The 21,068-nt window shown below is 37.0% G+C and overlaps 1 protein-coding gene across 2 annotated transcripts in view; it reads left to right on the top strand.

Annotated features, from left to right (window-relative positions):
* IMPAD1 (inositol monophosphatase domain containing 1) overlaps positions 1–19,460 on the top strand; it is a 20,390-nt gene extending 930 nt beyond the window's left edge. Inside the window, exons 2-5 of one of the 2 annotated variants that reach the window (XM_026089413.1) lie at positions 9,022–9,181; positions 10,123–10,218; positions 12,091–12,252; positions 13,497–19,460. In XM_026089413.1, the coding sequence (XP_025945198.1) occupies positions 9,022–9,181; positions 10,123–10,218; positions 12,091–12,252; positions 13,497–13,768 (690 nt within the window). In that variant the 3' untranslated portion in view covers positions 13,769–19,460. The remainder of the gene's footprint in view (positions 1–9,021; positions 9,182–10,122; positions 10,219–12,090; positions 12,253–13,496) is intronic. The other variant, XM_026089414.1, reaches the window with a different exon arrangement.
* The last annotated feature ends 1,608 nt before the right edge of the window (positions 19,461–21,068 follow it).

The following is a 21,068-nucleotide window of genomic DNA, read 5'->3' as shown; positions in this document are numbered from 1 at the left end:
CGCCCCGGCTTATTCCTCCCGGGTTATACTGCTAATTTGAATTGTTACAAGTTTGTAAGTGTCGACACACTAAAACAAATCATCCGGCGGTGTTGCTTGCTTTCCTCAAGCGCCATAAGGGTTTAAGATTTCTACTGAGCTAGTTGTAAAGAGACACGTGTCATATTTGAGCAATGGGGGGCAGGAAATATTTCTACACCCCCCCCCCCCCGGCCGCCTGCTGACTTTGTGCCAGTGCTGTTGTACTAAATGCAACTTCATATGTGTTGCCATGGGTTTTAGGTGATGACATAAGTTGCAAGGAAAGAAGAAGCAAGATTGTGTATAAGCTAAGCCACATAAGGTGTTTGACACGGGTATGAGGAAAAAAAACCCAAAAATTGAAACCTTGTGAAATATGACTTCTCTGGCTAAGGTTAAATGTAATTTGATAGTACCAATTCTGCATATGTTTATGATGCTAAGATTAGCATATACTATTAACTTATTTTCTTTGCTTATCCTTTTTGCTGTATATTATTGAGAGAGCCAGAAGTGGGGAGAACCRGTTGAGAGTTTGAGATTCGGGAAGATAGAGTTGAGGTGCCAGAGCTCTCTTCTAGCTCTTGTTAGCTGATCTGCTTACCCAAAGTTACAGCTGTCTCACTCTGTGGATCACTGCTTACATGGGGCAAAATGAATTTAAGTTTCTTTTAGAGATGTAGGGCACCCCAAGCTCATATTCACTTCCAAAAACTGCCTAACATTTAAAGTTGCACCCAAACCAGGACCATACCTAGGTGCTTTTTGGCTTTTGTCTACTTTACTTGTGCTTTCTCTGTGGTAAATGAGAACTTCTCTTCAGTCTCTTGATGTTAATTTCCTTAACTTGCTATGAAGTTATTTGAGACTGATGGAAAACCCTAAATAACGCACAAGTACATCCTATGAATTTGAAAGGTAATGGACTCATACTTCTCCTGGACAGGATGAAAGAAAAAAACAGTGTAGTTTGTTTATTTATTTATTTATTTATTTATTTTCAGTTAAGTTTGGTTACAACTCTAATCAGCACATTAGCCCAGTCAGTTTTCAGTGACTATTTTGGATGTTCCTCAGGCCTTTTTTTAAGTGTTGTGTAAAACACATTGAACCAGAAATCTAAAGGAAAAAACAAGTTGTTCAACATTTGAAATGAACCTGAGATGTCTAACATTCCTCTACAAAAAAATTATGAAGGCTGTGTTTTGAAAATTGTTTCTGTCAAGGGCAAGCTACCTTCACAAGTCATACATTATGAGAAGAAATTTATTGTCCTCTCTTGGCTTTTGCTACTCAGTGTCCTCATGGAGCTTGGCAGTAGACAGGCCTCTGTCGCTGCCTGAACTTCGCACACTTTCATCCGTGAGCTCACTGAACAGTATTGCCTGTTCTGTGTTTCTGGTTACATGTGTGAACTCTGCCTAAGATGCTTAGCGATGAGAATCTGACTTGTGTGTCTTTCTCTCAGAGGCTGTTAAGTTGGAACATCTTTTCAAAAACTTTGGTATTCATTTTTTATTTTCCAAATAGTGGACTTGTGCCTCGTTCTTAAAAATAAAAAAGACAGTATTTCCAAAAGCACAGCTATGTTCTAAAACACAGTATGAACTTTTGAGAAAATCCAGGTATGTCTCCCCTCTCCCTCCACCTTCACTCAAATCAACTGAGCTTGAGCATGGAGGATAAATAGGAGGTTTCTGGCTAACAAATCTTTCGGCTGATCTAGAGTTATTAATATCTGACAGGTCAGCTCTGGTATATTTAGTGTTCTGAGTACGTGATATGGATAAAAACACATTATCTAATGAGTAATTTTAAAAATACCTAGGAAGTTGTATATACTAATAAGGCATACTGTTTCTTAAAATCTATACTATGCTGAAAATGTATTCATAAACATTTGTCAAATCAAAATAACAAGATGCATTTTATGCTTTTACTGCATACATGTACAGTTCTCAGGTCTGGAGACAAGGGCATCTCAACTTGTAAATCCTTCCTGTGTGCCTTCAGCTCTATACACCTAAAACTGCTACTATTTCATAGAGTAGACTTGCAGGTTCAGATGGTATGAATCTGAGGATTAAAGTGGATTTCCTGAGACACTTTTCATGCAAAGCCATATAAGACTGCATCTTATGTTGTAAGAGGCATCATGCTTTCCACCTGCAGCATTAACTCTAAGTATAGAGGGACATTCCCAAATAAAAACCATTGCTGAAGTCAAATAAAAATCCTCTTCTTGCTGGAGATGATGCTACTAACCAAAGGATTATTAAATAAAAATTCAAACAAAGAATACAAAGAATTTCAAGAGCAAACTCATGCCAAATGCTCATTTATTCACATCGTGGCAGTCAGGGGCATAACAGGGTTATCTCAATGATTAAGCTGGTGCGAAATGCCCCAGCCAGCAATGACCACTCCCCTCCCCCAAAAAGTAATAAAATTTGTCTTTAATGCAAAGGAAATAATCCATTGATTATTTTCTAAGAATAGTTATAGTTTTCCAGTGTTTAAAAATAACTGGAAGGAGAAGTTATTTGACCAAAGTAAGCTTAAGTCAGTGAGCAGTCTTGGATTTACCGTCTTTCCTGTGTTGTGCTGCTTGACATAGTACAGGAAAGCATGTAAACAGTCTGTCTGAAGCAGGTTTTCTGTTAAGACCTCGTTATTAACAAAAGATGGACGAGTTAGACTTTCCACTTACGGAAGTTGCAATAAATATGGAAAGATTCTCAGATTCCTGACAGTTCCAATTTATAAAATAATAGCATTCAAAATCTGAGGGTGAGAAGAGGAACGTCACAGAAAATGTTTTGCCTTTCTTTTAAGAAAAAGTATAACCTCTTTGAGGAAGGGGGGAAACTCCACTGCTTACATAAGCTGCTCTATTTAACATAAACGGATGCATTTTCATAAACTAATAGTCAGACTTCTAAGAGCAAGTTTAGATAAGAACAAAGAGTAGTGATTCCCTTCTGTCAAGGGAAGAAGGGGCAAGTAAGTTATCTCTGTTTCAGGTATTACCTAGTGTTGTCTGATCACAGTCAAGATCCAGCAGTGAATATTTGTATGTATTTTCTATAAAATAGGTTCGTGCATCTGATTTTAAAATACATTTCATGCAATGGTTTCTCTTGATAAAGTCCCCAGCTGCAGTTAATGGCTTGAGGTGTTTCCTGCTCCTGCGCTGCAGAGCGTTGCCCTCTGTTTGCGTGGCCTGCTGCAAAACAGTTAATATCTGATCCAGCTAAAATCTTCCCCTTTGCGATTATCTTTCTTTCTTTTCTTTTTTTCTTATCTTTTCTGGGTTACTTTGCTGCTTTTCTCTTCTATTCTCAACATAGCCTCACTTAATGCTTTTGCTAGTACAGTGGTGGTGAGATAAGATGGGTTAGGATGGGAATAAGATGAGGCTCAACCCAGCCTTGCTACTGGAAGGGGGGGGGGGCGGGTCTGGGGAAGCTGTCTTTGAATCCAAAATTAGAGACTGCCCAGAAGAACTAATACGCTTTGGCCAGAAGAGCTAATGCACTTTGCCCAGAAGAACTTCCCTCTTTGAAGAGATGATCTGATATTATAATGACTTCAGTGGCATTATCTGGTAAAAGAGCTTCTGTCCCAGTACCGCATCTCAGGGTCTTCCACTTTGCTAACACCACTTGTCCAGGAGTCAGTGTTGTGAACCTGATATTTGAATGCCTCCAAGGTTTAAAAAAATATATATATCTTGAAGAGTAATCCTTATTCAGTTCACAGTGTGGCCCTACAAACAAGCTGTATCAGTTCATCTGAAGGAACAGTGTACTTAAGCACAAGGTTGGAATGTTTGACAGAGCTGGGGTGTACTCCTTAAACCAGTACTTTGACCAAAGTCCCTGTGTCTTCAGACTATGAAAATGCCAGCTTTACAATGGCCCACACAATTCTAATTCCACTATTTTGCTTCTGCAATATAGTGTGGTTTGTTTTCACAAGATGCAGACTTAATCTTACTCACTTGAATGAATTCTGCACTGTACTTTCACTGTCATGCTCTGTTTTGCAGTTTTAGCTTATTTTTGACCACAACAGTGATGTATATGCTATAGTTGCTCTAGCTATGTGTCTTTTTTTCTAGCATAAATATAGAATAGAAAAATATCTTTTGTTTCTTCCTGTTTTATTGTGGCCATAATGGAGAGTGAGCCTTCCTCCACCCCAGTCTCTCTTCAGACAYCATCTTTTTATCCCTCTTGCCACTGACCCGAACCTGAAGGTTCTTTTATCCCTTTCCCAGTTAAGGCAGACTATATAAATACCTCGTTTCAACACTACTATGCACAAACTTGAAATCTGTCATTAATGTTTGAAATGGAAATTTAAGAACTTGTCTGTTGTACTTTTAACAAGATTTTCTTTTAAATTAATTCCACTTTTTGAATATTAGTGTCTTGAAGCACTCTTTTCAAACTACCTGAAGCATTTTCTAGGTTTAAACCTGCTGTTTGCAGACTTCTGACCACAATGCTGCTTATTATACTTAAAAAAATTGGAATTTCATCTAAAATGACAAGCTCTGCATCTGATAATGATTCTTTTGGGAGGACAGATATGTTAAAGAGTAGGTTAAAAAATCAAAATGCTACTTAAAAACTTCACAAGGGCTTCAGTGCTCTGCAGAATAAATTCCATAATTTGTGTTTGTGCAAAGACTGTCATCCTCAATTCTTAGGGTTTTTAACAAAATTAACATCTGTTTGACCCTTATAATTTTAGCAGCTGCCGACAGGTTTCTAAGTAAAACAAGAAATGTGTATGTTAATCTGAAATCTCATTAATAGGTGTTGTCCATAGATACAGCTTTTAACATGGGTTTTAATTGATGCTAGATGATTTATGCTGGCCTTCTGTACCTAAAGTGAAATTAAAACCCTTAACTTTATGGTAGTGGGTTCTGTGATTATCTTTTCAGATGTAATTACAAGTAGTTCAATTGGCTTGTGTGTGTACTGGGCCTGTTTAATCTGCCAGCTGAGCGTCYGGAGATTTACATTTCTTATTAATGTAGTGAAGCACAAACAGTGTGAAAGTTTCTGTGTTTTATTATATTGATATACATCTAATCTGGTTTTACTTACTATTTTTCATTTTATGAAAACAGCTATTGAGAACCCCTGGTGATGTGCTAGTCATGCTTTTCTTTTTGTTAAATTTTCATGGTCACATTTGTACAGAACTGTAATTGAGAATTTTGCCATCTATTGAAATGACTAGTGAACTAACCAGTGAGTGGCTGTCTTACTGTTAATGTTTTTAAATTTTAGTTGTGTTAACAGATTACTGTTGAAAATTGTATGAATTCTATGATTCATACAGTTCTCTTTGTTGAATTTTTGCTGTTTTTATTGTTTTTACCAACTTGCATTCATCATAAGTCAACAGAAGCAGACTAGTCATCTGATATGTCTTTACTATATATGAAAGCCTGTTGGTTTCACTCCATTTCCAGCTGGCTTAATGACCAAACCCATGTAATGAAATTTTGATAAGCACTGATTGAGCTTTTTGACACTTAGTTTAGTCCATGTTCCTGCTTGCCCACACTGTCGTCTTACTCGTGCATGAAGTCACTTCCCGCTGTAATTCAAATAAATGAAGATGGAGTTGAGAGTAGAAGAAACTGTAGAACTTCTAACCAGCTGGACTTCTGTCCCCTTAAAAATGTGTGCCTACGTTATCCATGGTGCGGCATTATTAGAGAGGTATATGATATTTTAATTTCAAATGAATGCCAAAATGATACAAGCAGTTTTTTTTAATACATATTTGGAATCTCTCCTTTACTCTTTCAAACCAGGAAAAAAAAAAATTGTTCGCTGCCACAGACAGCTAGTTAGTGTTTAAGTAGGTTTGTGGGGTGGTATGCTGCCATAAAGACTTGGCGAAGTGCTGGTAGGGAATGAGTCCCACGCAGGCAATGAGCCAGTGTGAGATTCCCTTAATTCTTTATGTCAACCAGACTGTTGCTTGTTTGTTCAGATCACTAAATTTGTACACTTCTGAGTTGTCTCCCTTGTTCTCGAGCAGTCCCAGATTTCTCTCACCAACATGCAGAAAGAAGATGTTTTCTGTATAAAGACTTAACTTTCCAAGGCCTGGGCATGCTTCTGGGCTGCAGAATGCACAGCTTGTTCTGGCCCAGGTGTTTCCATTGAACCTCTGCTGCTGGCTCTCGTGAACAGTTTCCCTCATTCATTGTGAGATTCCTACATGTTATTGACTCATTTTAGAGAAGTTCTAAACTTAAAAAATGCAGTCAGATTGTCTCACTTATAAAAATGAATTTTTTGTTGACCTTTCAATGTTAGTCTTTTCACCATTTTACATAGTTTTTAATAAATCTCTACATTTGATGCAGGGTTTTTTTGTGAAGAGGGCTTTTCCTCCAAATATAATTGAGGATGATTGCTGAAGGGTAGTTAAACTCAGTATCAGTGGGCAGTATACAGTAAGTTTATGAGACTGGCTTTTATGACATACAGCTATTAAAGGACTAACTAAATAGGTATTTATTTCTCTCTTCTGCTTATTGTTTCGAATTCTTGCACAATGGGTTGCTGTCTAAATCTGACTTACACTAAAAGCTTTAGGAGGAGGCAGTGTTATGAATGTGGTAGCAGGTATGCAAATTTGCAACTTTGTAATTATTTAACACTGAAGTAGCAATTTAATTGACTGAGAGTGTCTTGCTGGAACAAGCTTTGTTGACTGAAACATTTGATATTGTGGTTCTTTAGCTACCGTAACTACTCCAAATTTCTGAGTGAAGACCTGGGGATATGGTCAGCTACATACCACATCACTTCAGAAGAGGCTGAAATTTAAGATCACAGCCTGTAGAAGCTTCCAGCAAATAAGTAGGAGCTGAACATTAAGCAATAAAATATGCCACCATATTAACACACAGGCACATCTTCCTAGGTTGTTGTCTTGCTTAAAAAAGGGAAGTATCCAGTGTTAAGGATTGGTGATACTCTTCTCAGGCTACCATGTCTTGCAGAACCCATAATATAGCTTCCTAACCGTAATAAAAGAAACATGGTCACTGCAGATATTGAAATGGCTATGAATTTCTACTTGGCCTATGATTTTTAGGATATGCAGTCAAGGCTGTGGAGTAAATGGTAATATGAATGAAAGAACTAGTGATCAGATTGATTTTTTTCGGATGATCTTCAAAGGAAGAGACAGTGAATGGGATCAGTATCATGGGATCTCTGCAACCCTACTACTATTGTCTGTAGTACTGCAGATATACTGATAGTACAGATAGTAATACTAATAGTATTATTGCTATTATTATGCTGTAGCTTTGTGTCTGAAGTTACACAATCTGAAAACAGTACCTTTCAGATTGTGTAATGTAACGATAGGTTTAATAGGASATTTTTCCATTTGAGGGTTGGTTCCAACCTTGTAATGTTTTGGAAGCAGGCTTTATTTTGTTGAGGAAAAATAAAATATCTAAATACCTTGCTGAGTCAGTCTGATATATTCAAACATAGTGTGATCATTTCAGTGTCACTTGCCTACATCATCTATAGTAACAACACAAGTTATTTTAGTCAGATGGGATTTGTCTGCTCTAATAGTCAGATATCTGGGTCTGAACTAATAGTCCAGACTCCATCTGCAGTGGGTGGAGGGAAATAGGTGCTTCTAGGCTGTAGACATGCTGCATCCCTGGACAGTAGCTGAATAATTGGTGGAGTAAGGCATTTCTGAAGGGTTCACTCAGGCTAAAGCTTGAAAGGTGCGGTAGCAATGCCTTCCTTTTCCTGACAGTAGAAGGAGTGTAGAAATGCTGGTCTCCTAATATAACTGAGGTGCTAAAAATAAATGGGATGGATCTATCTAAATGCTTGTTGGTGCTACTTATGTCTGATTGAATTACAACTCTCCCATAAACCACACCTGTAATGGTAGTGAGCTGGGGTTCTAGTACGTTTTCAGGGAGTTGACCCTTATTTGCGCAGTAGTTATTCCTGTGAGGTTATATGATGTATTGGGACAAGAGAGATCATTATGTACAATATTCTGTGATAACTGTATCTCTTGTGATCTAAAAATAACTTTCCACTTCAGTCAAAATTAAGTTGTATTGGGTTTTGCAGAATGTTCCTCATTTCAGCAGAATGGGACCATGTATTCCATTGACCTACCAAACTCTGTTCTACAGACTGAAATGCCCTCTAGTCCAGAATAAAATTAAGATAGGCAGCAAGTGACAATAAGCTTAAATTATGACTAAATGTGACAAATATGAATATGCTGTTTATAAATGTTCCTTGCAGGCCTTCTTAGGTTCTCAGCCTAATCTACCATAAAGGTAGGTGTGGAATGCTATTAACTTGTTTATAAAATAAAATATATTTGACAGTTGTATAAAGGTTACAAGGTTGCATCCAGTTGAGCTGCCTAAATCACAGATCATAATTCAATTCCAGAAGCAGGAATGGTATCTAGGATTCCTACTCCTATATGTTATACTACAGTTTGCAAACTATTGGTAAAGTATCTGTACATTTGAATCTGCATCTAGTGATCTGTATATAGGATTCTACATTGGTTGGAATATTAGACCGCTGCTATATCTGTATAACTTATGATTATCCAAGATAAAATGTTCTCCTTGTGATTCTTGAAGTAACTGCTTTTAACATTTGATTTAAAAATGCAATTTCATACTGTGAGAACATTCAATAAGAAGAACTGTAGCCAAACAAATGATGTCCAACTATGGTGTGGTTCACAGCAAAATTTAGAATTCTAGTTTTTTATTGCTCGCTATGTGATGATAATAGCTTGTCAATTGCTGAAAATGACCAATTCATGCTGTTTTAGCTTGAGGTGAAGGGAGAAAGAAAAGATAGGAACACGAACTTTTAATTTTCCCAGTACTACAGTTACTGCTTTTGATGAGTTAATGCATCTACTTTTGTTGTCATATCATAGATAAATTCTGAAGAACATGTTGATGCAGCTGATCAGGAGACAGTCTCTTGGGATCGTAGTATTCCTGAAGATATAAAGAAAAAAATACAACCTAAAGAGGTTCCAGCAGAAAGCGTTACTGTCTGGATTGATCCATTAGATGCTACACAAGAATACACAGGTACCTGATTCTTGTTGACAAATCACGTGTGTAATTCTGATGTCTGCCTTTTGTACTGGAGACAAAATAGTAAGTATTTAGAATGGCAATTCTTGTTAAAGTATGCAATATCAAAGCTAGTGTGATTTATCTGAACAACTTGTAAAATGAAATCTCTATAGTTGTCAGACTCTAGCATTTACTTTCATATGTGCCAACTCTGAAATTACTTTAATATTCCTTGTAACTAAGTAATTGCTAAAATAAATGGTAACTGTTATTTATGGATTTAGCTGGGGATTACACATTTCATTGTATTTCAGTTGTTATTGTGGCAACACTAAATATCTCAGAATATTTTTTGTTCCTCTAAAGGGAAGGATAAATGAATATCATACTCGAGATACAAAGTTTGGTTTTTTTTAAATACATAACTCAGTCTTCTCCTTTTTCAAAAATCTAAGATGTCACAAGAAGCTTAAGGCAATACAAATAAAATTCTCACTCATGAATACATTAAAACAAACACCACCTAATAGTTTTTTCTTTTTCCTAGTATTTCATTGATTCAAGCACCTTTTCCTGTGATTATTCTTTAAGGTCTGAATTTTCAGCTTTGAGTCAATAGAGGATAGGACAAGGGACATAGAATGGAGAATTTGGGTGCACATATCTCTTTATGAAAGTACATACTGCGTAAGATACAACTGTTAGCATTTGATCTGGTAGATTATAGGGTATATCTATGGAACAGGAAGAATTGCTGGAAAAGTAGAAAGTCTTTTAAGTCTTTTGATAACTGTAGGGTGACTTGAAGATACAACAAAGTTATGTAATTGTAAAAGGTGGAATTTGGAATGCTAGCTAGTTTTCAAAGAACAACATGTCTTTCTCAGGTCTGTTTTCTTTTTTATTCTTCACATCTGTTTGTAAACGTCTTTATTTTCTCATTTTGCCCACAGAGGATCTTCGACAGTATGTCACAACAATGGTTTGTGTGGCTGTAAATGGTAAACCCGTAATAGGAGTGATACACAAGCCTTTCTCAGCATATACAGGTACTTTTATAACTTTACATATTTCTGATATCTTGAATGATAGTGCTAATTAAAATTTTATGTTTGACGGAACACCTGTAGGTCTAAATGAAAAAATAAACCTAGTGCAAACTAGCGCTGTTGTAAACCTCAGAATTAGAGCTGCAAATGTGTTCTGTGCTATAAAACCACAACGGAAAATGTTGTCCATGTTTAACATAAAAATGATGCATTAAAAAAAACCCAACCCTAAAAATACGTTTGACAATTAAGATCTCTTCAATAGGAGTGGTTATAACAAACCAAAGGAAATGAAACTCCCACATACTGGTCTTTTGTGTGTTGTTTCTCTTGAACAGAATCATACTTTGCTCATCCAGCAGAAATACTTGGGTCTGTGAAATTGCGCCCAGGAGCTGGTGTTTATTCAGTGTGAATAACAAAAACAGTTAAAGATATTAATGACAACTCCCTATATGTTTCTGGCAAGACTGTTCCTTGCAGCCTTATTGATTGTCTGACATACTTTAAAGTGCATGAACCTGACCTAATTAATTCTTTGATACTAACGATGTGCCAGTGAGGATGGCTGCAAGTTTGGCAGTGTGTGTATACAACCACTTCTGAATGATTCAAAGTTGTTTTAGTATTCACATCTTATATATCATATAGTTGAAACAAGAGTTGCTGTTCTCATTTTACCCCTTAGGCAATACTGACCTCTAGAGTAGTGAAGTTATGCAGTAGCTCTGATACAGGAACTAAGAATGTTTAAATAAATGTATTTTTTTGTTTGTTGTCTTTAAGTTTTTCTTTTTGCCTACTGAACACTCAATATTGTGTGCTAAATACCTTGCTTTCTTTAAATGATGGCTCAAATTCCAGTCATTTTAGTATATGCTGTATTTTGATACTCTTTAAGTATCTTGACCTTTTTGAAACATATATTCTACATATCATCTTATATCTGAAGAACTTTTTTTTTTTAAGACTAATTATGAGAATTTATCTCCCTTAATAATAATAAAGTCTGACATCTTCAGACATGGTATCAGATGAGATGCAATGAATCTGTCATTCCACATGAAGAATATTCATTTCCCAAGCTGGAAATACCGATATGTTGTCAGTTGGATTGTTCCTAATAGTACCCCAGAAATACAAAGCAATAGGGGCAGTCAGTATTGTTATTACACATAGCTTAGTCTGTTGCTATACAATCTGGCCCTCTAGTGAGATGAAATTGCTGGTTAGTCTGCTAAGTAAGTGTCAAATTAATGGTTAGGGGATGCCACCTACCAAGTTTGGCTTTGAACCTCGTAATAAAACAAGGGGGATGTTGTGTATTCTAAATCCAGTCCTCCAAAACACACTCTGTAAAATGTTTTCATGTCCTTCCTTGGTATTACTGTCCTTCTGAACAAAATGACTTAAGATAACATTTTTGCTACCTGCTTTGAGGAGTAGTGGGGTTATTTTGTTTTTAAAATGAAGTTGTTTGAGGAAATATTGGATATGTTTCTGACTCAAAGCCACCCTCTTAACTTTGACTTTACAATTGCATGTTCTAAATATTACTTCTTGGGTTTTTTCCTTTTACTSTGTTTTATTAAAGTCTTACACAGGAATAGCCAGGCATGGAATAATGCAATATGCATATGTGTGAGCAGCTGTTTCTATTTCTCTTCCACTCATGTGCACACATGGGCATGCACCCCTTTCTTCCCTGTCAGCCCCAGCTTTCACTATTTCACTATTATATCTAACAGTAGGGAGGGAAATTAATTCAGAGGCATCACTTTCATTTTCTTGGATAAGTAGCTTTTTAGCTTTACGCTTAACAACAGAGATTGCCTTTTATAAAGCTTACCAGAACTGGTGTTTCTTTTGTAGTCTGGGCGATGGTGGATGGTGGGTCAAATGTAAAAGCTCGTTCGTCCTACAATGAGAAAACCCCAAGGATTATTGTATCCCGCTCTCATGCAGGAAAAGTAGAGCAAGTTGCACGGCAGACATTTGGAAATAAAACTGTGATAATCCCCGCTGGTGGAGCAGGTTTGGTTCTTTAAGCATCCTATCCCTCTTATTGCTTCCAAATGATTTAACTGGGTAGCAGATATTAGACAAAAGGATGCAACTGCGGCATGCCCCCTTTCTATTCTTACCTTTTGTTGTTCACACCCCAAAAAGCAAGCACTTGGCAGTAGGAACGCTGTTTCCCCTTTACATAAAACCCTAAAAGCCCTAAAACCCAKAAAACCTGGTTCAGAATTCAGACTATTCACAGGTTGGTTAGTATGTGAATCTAATCCTGGACCAGCAGTGTTATTTTGGTTCTTTCACTGAATGCACTAATGTGCATTCACTGAAGGCACTGATGTGTCTGTGGAGGGAAAAGGAATATGTGACCAAATATCAAATCACATAAGGAATCTGTTGGTTGTTAATTAACTAGGAGAATGGGTTTTTTGTTTTTTTATATGTTTTTTAACCTTACACAATATCCTTGCGTGTGTTATTGCCAGAGTGCAAATATGCAAGGCACCAGTGTGCAGTGTGAAGCAGTAACTATTTTAAAGCGTTGTAAAATCCATGCAAAATTTGAATTTTATGAAAGTATATCTTTCCATGTCTTTAATATGAAAAAACAGAGCTTCCTTTTAGAAAGTTTAGTCAATAAGATCATGCATAGGTGAGCAGCTCTGGCTATGACAATGAATCTAAATAAATTTTCTTATGATAGCAGAGGAGATGAAAGTATAACTGCTTATAGTAGTTATTCTCCCAGGTTTGACTCTGTATAAGAAGAAGAAGAAAGGTAGGAAAATTTTAATAAAACAAAGATGTTGGTTGAACAATTGAAAAATTTCTATAAAATAAGGAATGCTAGCTATGAACAGTGACTTATGAACTGCACAATGGATGATAGAGGGGAATGAGCCTAAGAGCAAAATAGTATTTCAGTTTATAGTCTTGTTCTTTTAAGGTGTCTCCAGATATATTTATGTAACACATTGGTAAAGGCTATCTAAAAAGAGCATGTCCAAAATACCCTAGGTTTCAATAGTGGTTTGGGAGAAAAATTTTGATTTTTAAGCTTTCTCTGTAGGTCAAACAGCACACAACAGAGATTATTGGTGCCTCCACTGTTTTACTGGACTAGCATGATATAGTTGAGAACATAATTTTCCTAAATCTTCCATGTGCATGCTGTTAACACTTACTAGATTTATCCTTTGTGATGAATTGGGAAGCTTGATGTTTTGCTAACTTTTGTTACTTCTGCTCATTTCTTGTAGGTTATAAAGTATTGGCCCTCCTTGATGTGGCTGAAAAGAATCAAGAAGAAGCTGATGTGTATATCCATGTCACATATATTAAGAAGTGGGACATATGTGCTGGAAATGCTGTGTTGAGAGCATTGGGTGGCCATATGACTACCCTGGCTGGTGAAGAAATTAGTTACACTGGCTCAGATGGCAATGAGGGAGGACTTATAGCCAGTATCAACATGAACCATAAAGCACTGATTGAAAAACTTCCAAATCTGGAAAAAACATCACGCAAATAAACTTGGCTGGTGGAGAAGTACAAGTAATACTTTTGTAGTCTCCAGATGCTCTGTCTGAAGAAGCAGGTGTGAAAACCTGCAGGGAAAGATGCACAGCAAAGCAATTTGGTGTGGGTTTGGGGACTATAGAGTACATTGGGTTGCTTGAGTGGTCGTATTTTTAAAAAAAAAAAAAGAAAAAGAAATTGGAAGTAGAAGGGTAACTGACTGCCTCACACCTCAGTTTCCATGTCTTATTTTTTAGACTGTTTTCATGCAGTTCTTATACTCAAGGTGCATATACAGTACATATTTGGGAATATAGGTGAACTAAAAGGAAAATCCAAATTGGTTCATAAAATAACCAAAGTAGTCCTCACAGGAATTTCTTTGAACCTTTTACATCTTGTTACTGTAGTTCTAGCAGCTCCATAATGAATTAGGTAGAAAAAAAGATTGATTTATATAACCATTTGATAATTGTAAACAATTTAGCAGGAAGTATGACCCTGTGTTCTATATCCCCTGAACAGAAAGCACAAGAAGGCTGACACAAATTTATATACAGCAACAGTTTATCTTTGACAGAGTGGCACTCTTTCTGCTTTTTAAGAGAAAAAAGAAATGTTCTGTACTATTTTGACATTTTTCCTGAAGATGTAAACCAGTTTAGTTCAGATGAGTTGTGAATATTAGTGTTTTATTAATCAGTGTAATTATTTCCATATACCTTTTTAAAAGAAGGCAATGTTTCCTTGTATAGTTTTTAACAATTAATTCTTGTCTTGATTTCTGTGTACAGTGTTGAAGGTGCATGCTAGATTTTTCTCTAACTTAAGACTAGTTCATCATTTGGTGTTTATACCTATCGGCAGCCTCTTCCTTCAATATCTATTTTTTCCATTGAGCAAAGTCATACAGAATGAGTTTGATGGGAATAGTGAGTTGTTTGGTTGGTTTTCATTTACAACATGAGATAGAAACCAGCAATTTTTCTGGAACCCCAGAATGACTTTTGTCCCCTAGCTTAAGGGGCATTTGTTTCTGCAGAAAGCTCTTGAGTCATCCTGAACAGACTGTGGTTACTTGATTTGTGGAAATTAGCACAATGCATAAGACCATTTTCCCATAACTCTAAATTTAGTTTAAGCAATTTTGAAGAGTATGTGGCATTTGAACTACAAGAGGATGACCGCATTGTTCAATGAAGTTTTGTGGAATTGAGTCCAGTATACACAGCACGGAACCCCTTTGATATCAAATGACAAATTGTTGCATCTGTAAAATATGCGGACTTCTGTCTGTTGAAAATGTAAGTGTCTCTAACATTGTGCTTTCAACCCCTCTAAAAGGACTTAAGGAAGTTGAAATGTACCTGTTCTTTGAATATCAATGGTTGAGCTTCCCATATCTCTTCAAAAAAAGCTAAAATTCTTATTTAATACAAACATTTTCCATTTGAAGTTTATTCAGTATAAGCATAGGCTGTTTAATCCAAATTCATGTTCCCCTGGTAAATATCTTAATTACTTGCATCTTAAATTTTTCATCTATTGCTGTTCTGATTAAGAAGAGGGGTTTTCCCCCTACATCAGTAGTGGTGCATGTCATACCACTTTTAATACTGTTAACTTCTAGCTAGTGTTCACATTTCTGAAGGACCTCCTCAGATGTTACATAACTACAGATATAAACTTTCAGTTACTTTTATTTTGTAAACTTACGGGCAAAGTAGACTGAAACTTAGCCTGCTAGCCTTTTCGTATGGGTAGGTTTTTTTCTGATACTTTTTTTTCCCCCCAAATTGTCACTATTGCTGCTGTTCAAGAATAGCTTTTACATGTGTAGATAATATGCAAACAAAGCAACTTAACTTCCAATTTTTAAATTTAATAAACTGCTGTATGCTACAACAAATAAGTGAATATGCCCTTATTAAAAAGGGGCTCATTTATTTTGAAAACTTGTTGAGCTTCCAAATCTCAATGAAGAACAAAAATCTAGATATTTGTCAAGGCTTTAGTAATATTTTACAGGAGACTGCAGCTTTTTTTCCTTCAGGCTGCTCTAAGTGACTTAAAGCCTAATAAAAAGGCAACTCTTCTGTTTATTAGTTAAACAGTATGGGTTAAAATTTACATATGAGAAATAGCCATAGTAGCCTATTATAAAAACCTGAGTGTGTCACTAAGGGTGAATGCACAGTGTTCAAATAGACAATAAGACAAAGCTTGTGGGAGATGATTGTTTTGCATTCAAGTTGAAAGTGTGTGTAAGCTTTCCCCATGGAAGTGTGATTGCTTTTATTTTGGGTATGATTCCTTGCATAAGCTGTGGTCAGACTTAGTTTCCACATGAGAAATGGAGAATAGGTTAAGATTACATATCTTGGGCTTACTTGCATCTTAGTTGAAGGTACACAGCAGTTAACAGCAGTATTTGCATAATTAATTTTTTCCTAGGAAGATCAAGAAGGTATGAAGGTAAACTTCAGCCTTCCTCTCCTTTGTCCCACTTGCTGGCTAAAATATCTAGTCTTTCATCAGGAAGACTTAAGCTTGTTTAAACCTGATTATATCCTAAAGTGCTTTATTGCACTGGACCATAGTGCTCCATGCCTTTCAGTTTTGGATCCTTATTGACCATGCTCACTTCTGCTAAAAGGAAAGAAGGAGATGAAACTGAGGTGCCCAGATAACTGCTTCTGGCACAGTCTGATCACATACAGCTTTCCCACAGCTGAGATCTAAGGTGATGTTTGGAGTCTCCCAGTGCAGCCTGAAGAGCAGCTTCTTTGATATGAGTATTGTCAGGCTTCTGGTGAATATCAACTTCTGATGTTGTCATTTTACAATAAATGCGACTTTTGCACAGGCCAGGAAGTATTTGAAAGTGCTTGCGTAGTGCATCTGTGTCCTCACTCTTGTATATTTGTATGTATAATATTAATACCCAGTATATGCTATTTCTTGGACCATGTTTGCACTGTTTTGAAACACTTTGCTGTCTTGGCTTGACTATATGTTTGGTTTCATCTGTGTGGATGTGACTTAAATTTATGCCCAGAGTGGTAGCAAATCATACCACAACATCTCACCGCAGGGCTATAACATTGTTCTTTACATTCTAACCTCTTCCACATAAAACCATCAAACCATTTTTAGGGATGCTACTCAGAACAATAGCACAGCATAGGTGGGTCCTACAAAAGTATGTCTTTTCTTATTAAAAAAAAAAAAAATCTTTCACAGTGTCATTATAGCTCCAAACAAGGAAAATAAGAGAATGCATTGTTTTAGCATTGGGTTTTGGTTGGTTGTTTTTTGTTTGAGTGGGTATTATGATCAAGATAATTGCAAGTGAAATTATTCTAAAGCTGTATGTATTTTTTTTAATCGTTCAGCTAAAAAGAGTGAATGGTGGCATAGATGATACCTAGTACTGTACTAAGAGTCCTAACTTGCATTCCTTAAATGAATTTTTTCTAAATAAATTGACATGGAAATAAAAGGGTTGAAAACTGTACTTAACTGATTTCTAGTTCAACATATTTGCCATGATGATGAATTAAATAAGCATGGTTTGTTCTGAGCTACAGAGCACATGAAAATACTGAAAATAGTTAGCAGAGAGGGCTTGGATGATGAATTTCACCATATAAGTGAAGCTGAGAAGTCATCCAGTGATGTTGTTTCATATATTTGCTTTTACTTTATTCATTTAGTCATTACAGTCATTAGAGTAGCTCCCTTGAGGACATATTTTTCTGATTTGCTTCAGATTTGAGAAGACTTTTTTGGTTTGTTTGTTGGTCAGTGGTTGGAGATCAGAAATATGGAGGGGAGTCATCACTGGTGTTCATCTCTGCTTATTTATAGATTTTTCTCGTTGAGAACATCAGGTCTCCCAACATCTTTGGGATCATGTTATATCTGTTGGAGTTATACAACAGCACTGTAATACTCCTGATTTAACGGTATAAAACAGTCTGCATCCCCCAGAGTAATGCAAAGAGAAGTGACTAAGTATTGAGCTGGGCCTGTTGTGTGTTATGCCAGCCCAGGTTTGCTATTTCATTGTCATGTGGATGTGGTTCCAGTTGCAATCTCTCTGATGGCAAAACCTTTTATAGGGTACTGTCCCCCCTAGCTATGCCCTACCTCTTCATGGGTCTTTTTTCTAAAGTAAACTAGAAAAGTGGAGAGGGAAGAAGCAGATAGCTGTGCTAGAGAAATTGTAACAGAGAACATCTCCATTTCTTGCTTTAAATTTTATTGTTTTCTTTTCTCTTTTCCTTCAAGGTTTAGATAACCATACAGTTAAGATTTAACTAACCATAGATGAATGCCTCTGTGATTTTAAGCTCTAGCAGGATGGGAGGGAAGAATGCCTCCAACCAAGGAAAGTCTAAATAGCTTCCTTTCAGGCTGAGCCTTCCTCAGTGCTTTGTTATAGAGATTTAGGACCTTTCATAATTATGAATTTGACATTGCCAAAGTCTCATTCATAACCTGTCTTCTGACCTACCGTCCTGAATGACAAAACTGCTCTATATCCAGTTCATTTTGATTTAACTTGCTGAGACAACATTGCATTAACTCTGAGGGCTCATAAAGATTGCTTGACTTTTGAACTACATCTCCTGTATGGCAGCTGTTATAATGAAGTGCTAGCACCTGCTGGGAATGCGTTCCCACCTCACAAGCAGCTAGTACCATTCACAATTCATGTCAAGAGACTGTCAAAGCCCTAAACTTCATATTTTTCAGGCATCACACTAGCTTTTTCAGCTTTTCTGAGAGAGGTTCAGAAGTGTTAATCCAGTTTCCRTCTGGGATTCTTATCTCTGGAGCCAGCAATTGGCAGCCACTTTTCTCTTTACTGTTCCTCATTTTCCTGTAGCTTCCTGATCCTTGCTCCTTTCTTATTCCACATGAACAAGAAAAATGAGAGCTCAGAGGTGGAAACAATCCAAGAAAGAGAGGATCGAGGCAGCAAACTACCCAGTCCACTTTATCCTAAAACTATTAATGTTTTGGACCAAGGTCTAAGGTGATTCTACCAAAAATGTGATAGATTCCAACAAAATAAATGCAACTTAGTTTTATGTGATTGTTGGTGTAATAATGCTGAACATCCAGAAAAGATGCAGATGGACCAGGGAGTACAAGTTAAACTATCTTTAAAAGGAGGAGAAGAGAACAGCCTTTCAATGTTCTATTGCAAGCATTTGTCATTTCTGTCCTGCTGAGTACAGAGCTTTGTTTATGAAAGAGGCTCCGTTGGCTCAATGTAAAAGGCCTGATTTTATTGAAGTCAGTAGCAGAATTCCCACTGCTTTCAATGTGAGCAGAAGCAAGCACAGTAAAGAACAAACAATAAATTAAGTTCTAAAGAGCTCAACTTTTGCCAATAGTGCGAACAATCTGTGTTAGGTTACACAACTCTTGTGGCTTATTTCAGTCTACATTACTAGAAGACTTGGAAACATCATCTGAGCATCTCAGCCTTCTAAGTCTTCCCCCCCCCGCCAACTCTTGCAAATAAAGTTTTCAGCCCCAACTATTCCTTATTTGTAATTCAAATTTCTTTTCCCCACAAAGGACCAGTAACATTCCAGCATTTTTCCTGTTATCCCAGCAAATTGTATTAGCATTTTCCAGTTGTGTGCCAAATCGAAATAATTCTGTAAATAAACTCTCTGGAAAATGTTGGACTGTGAGGCTGTTTTTCTATATCTTGTGTTTTAGTTGGGTATTTTTAGGTTTTTGTGCACCGTTTTGTTTTTTTTTTTTCCCTGCTAATGTATACCAGACTAATGCATGCTGAGGATCATTTAATGGTATAGACAGCTGAACCTGAGAGTCCAGAATCATTTCTGGACTGAATAATTGACTTGTATGGACGTAGCCACAGTATGGCACAAGAACTGTATGTGAATGTTTTGAAAGCCATTGTTGGTTGTCTGAGATCTAATCAAATAATTGGAGTGAAATATTTGGCAGTAATTTGGAGACAGAGGGCCTTGCAAAGCTCTGAAGATCATTTTGGGGAAAAAACAAACTAGAAGAACAAAGCTTCTCCTCATCTTCCAAAGTGCGTGCATAGGGAGGGGATGATATTTTCATTTATCAATGACTGATGATTTCCCAAATGCATTCAATGACATTTTCTCCACAGCAACCTGGACTGCCCAAACAGCAGCTTGTCTAAGGGAAGTGTAGTGTGTCCCTAGCTGTCATTTCACGTGACTAGTTGCTGAACAAACCAGTTCTCTGTGGGCCAGTTTGGGAACTTTGCTACAGTGAAAGTGTCGTCTTTTCAAGTACACTGATTAGGAAAAAATCAGAAATTGCTCTTTATTGTGGGTTATATTAAGGTATATGAAGGATAAAAAACACAGGCATGGCAGGACTTGGATAATAAAGGAAATTGCAAAAACTGAGTAAATATGTTAGCAGGTGGTAGTTAGCTTGTAAATGGCTTGTTAAAAATGAATGTATCTTTTGGGAGGCATGAAGAATTGAGTTGTAGGATCATGTCTGTTCTATGCTGTCAGCCATTCACAAGGCTCTCAAGCTTGTATTTCTTACACTTGAGCTTATCCCCACAGTACAGAGTAAAAACTGAGTTGCTGGCAGCTGCTTCTTCCAGACTCCAACTGCTGCCATGTTGCACTGGCATCGTATCTGGGACCCATATTTGGGACTGGAGAAGGCAGTTGCTGACCACTGATGCTGGTCCCAGTCTCTAATCTCACCTCTGACCAGGGCTCACACTTGCTCAGTCTTGCCTGAATGACAGGATTAACCTAAGGCTGACTTTTTGCAGCTGTCTTTATTCAGAGCAGTGTGATAAATAACAAGCATAACACTGGGTACAAATAACAGTCCAGAGCAGCACTCAGCTCCCCAGGAGCATAAATCCAACTTATGGCTCACTTTTTATATCCATTTGATAGCTCCTTGCCTATATCGTGTTCTACATCCTCTTATTTTCATACACTTTTAAGTGGTATGTTGTCCATATGCTAAGTATAAATCCAAGCTTAAATCATTAAAAATACCATCAGTTCTGTTCCAGTTGTGCATGCTTAAGAGCTGTTTGCACGTTCCTTTGTTTGTGCAATAGTAAGACTATCCTGTGTAGACTTTTGTTAATCCGTTGGCCTACGGCCATCCCACACACTAGCCTATTGTCTGAGGGCTCATCAGTCACACTCTCAAACTCAAAACGTTTATTCAGCTGTAAAGCTACAATAATTAAACTCCCTCTTTTTCAGGATAACACCGCACAGGACTGTTTTAACTTGGCCTGGACA

This window comes from Apteryx rowi, unplaced genomic scaffold (genome assembly GCF_003343035.1).
Source record: "Apteryx rowi isolate R43461 unplaced genomic scaffold, aptRow1 scaffold_810, whole genome shotgun sequence".
In the NCBI taxonomy this organism is placed as follows: Eukaryota; Metazoa; Chordata; class Aves; order Apterygiformes; family Apterygidae; genus Apteryx; species Apteryx rowi.
Note: the sequence above shows the minus strand (reverse complement) of the source record. Positions and strands in the feature narration are given on the sequence as shown.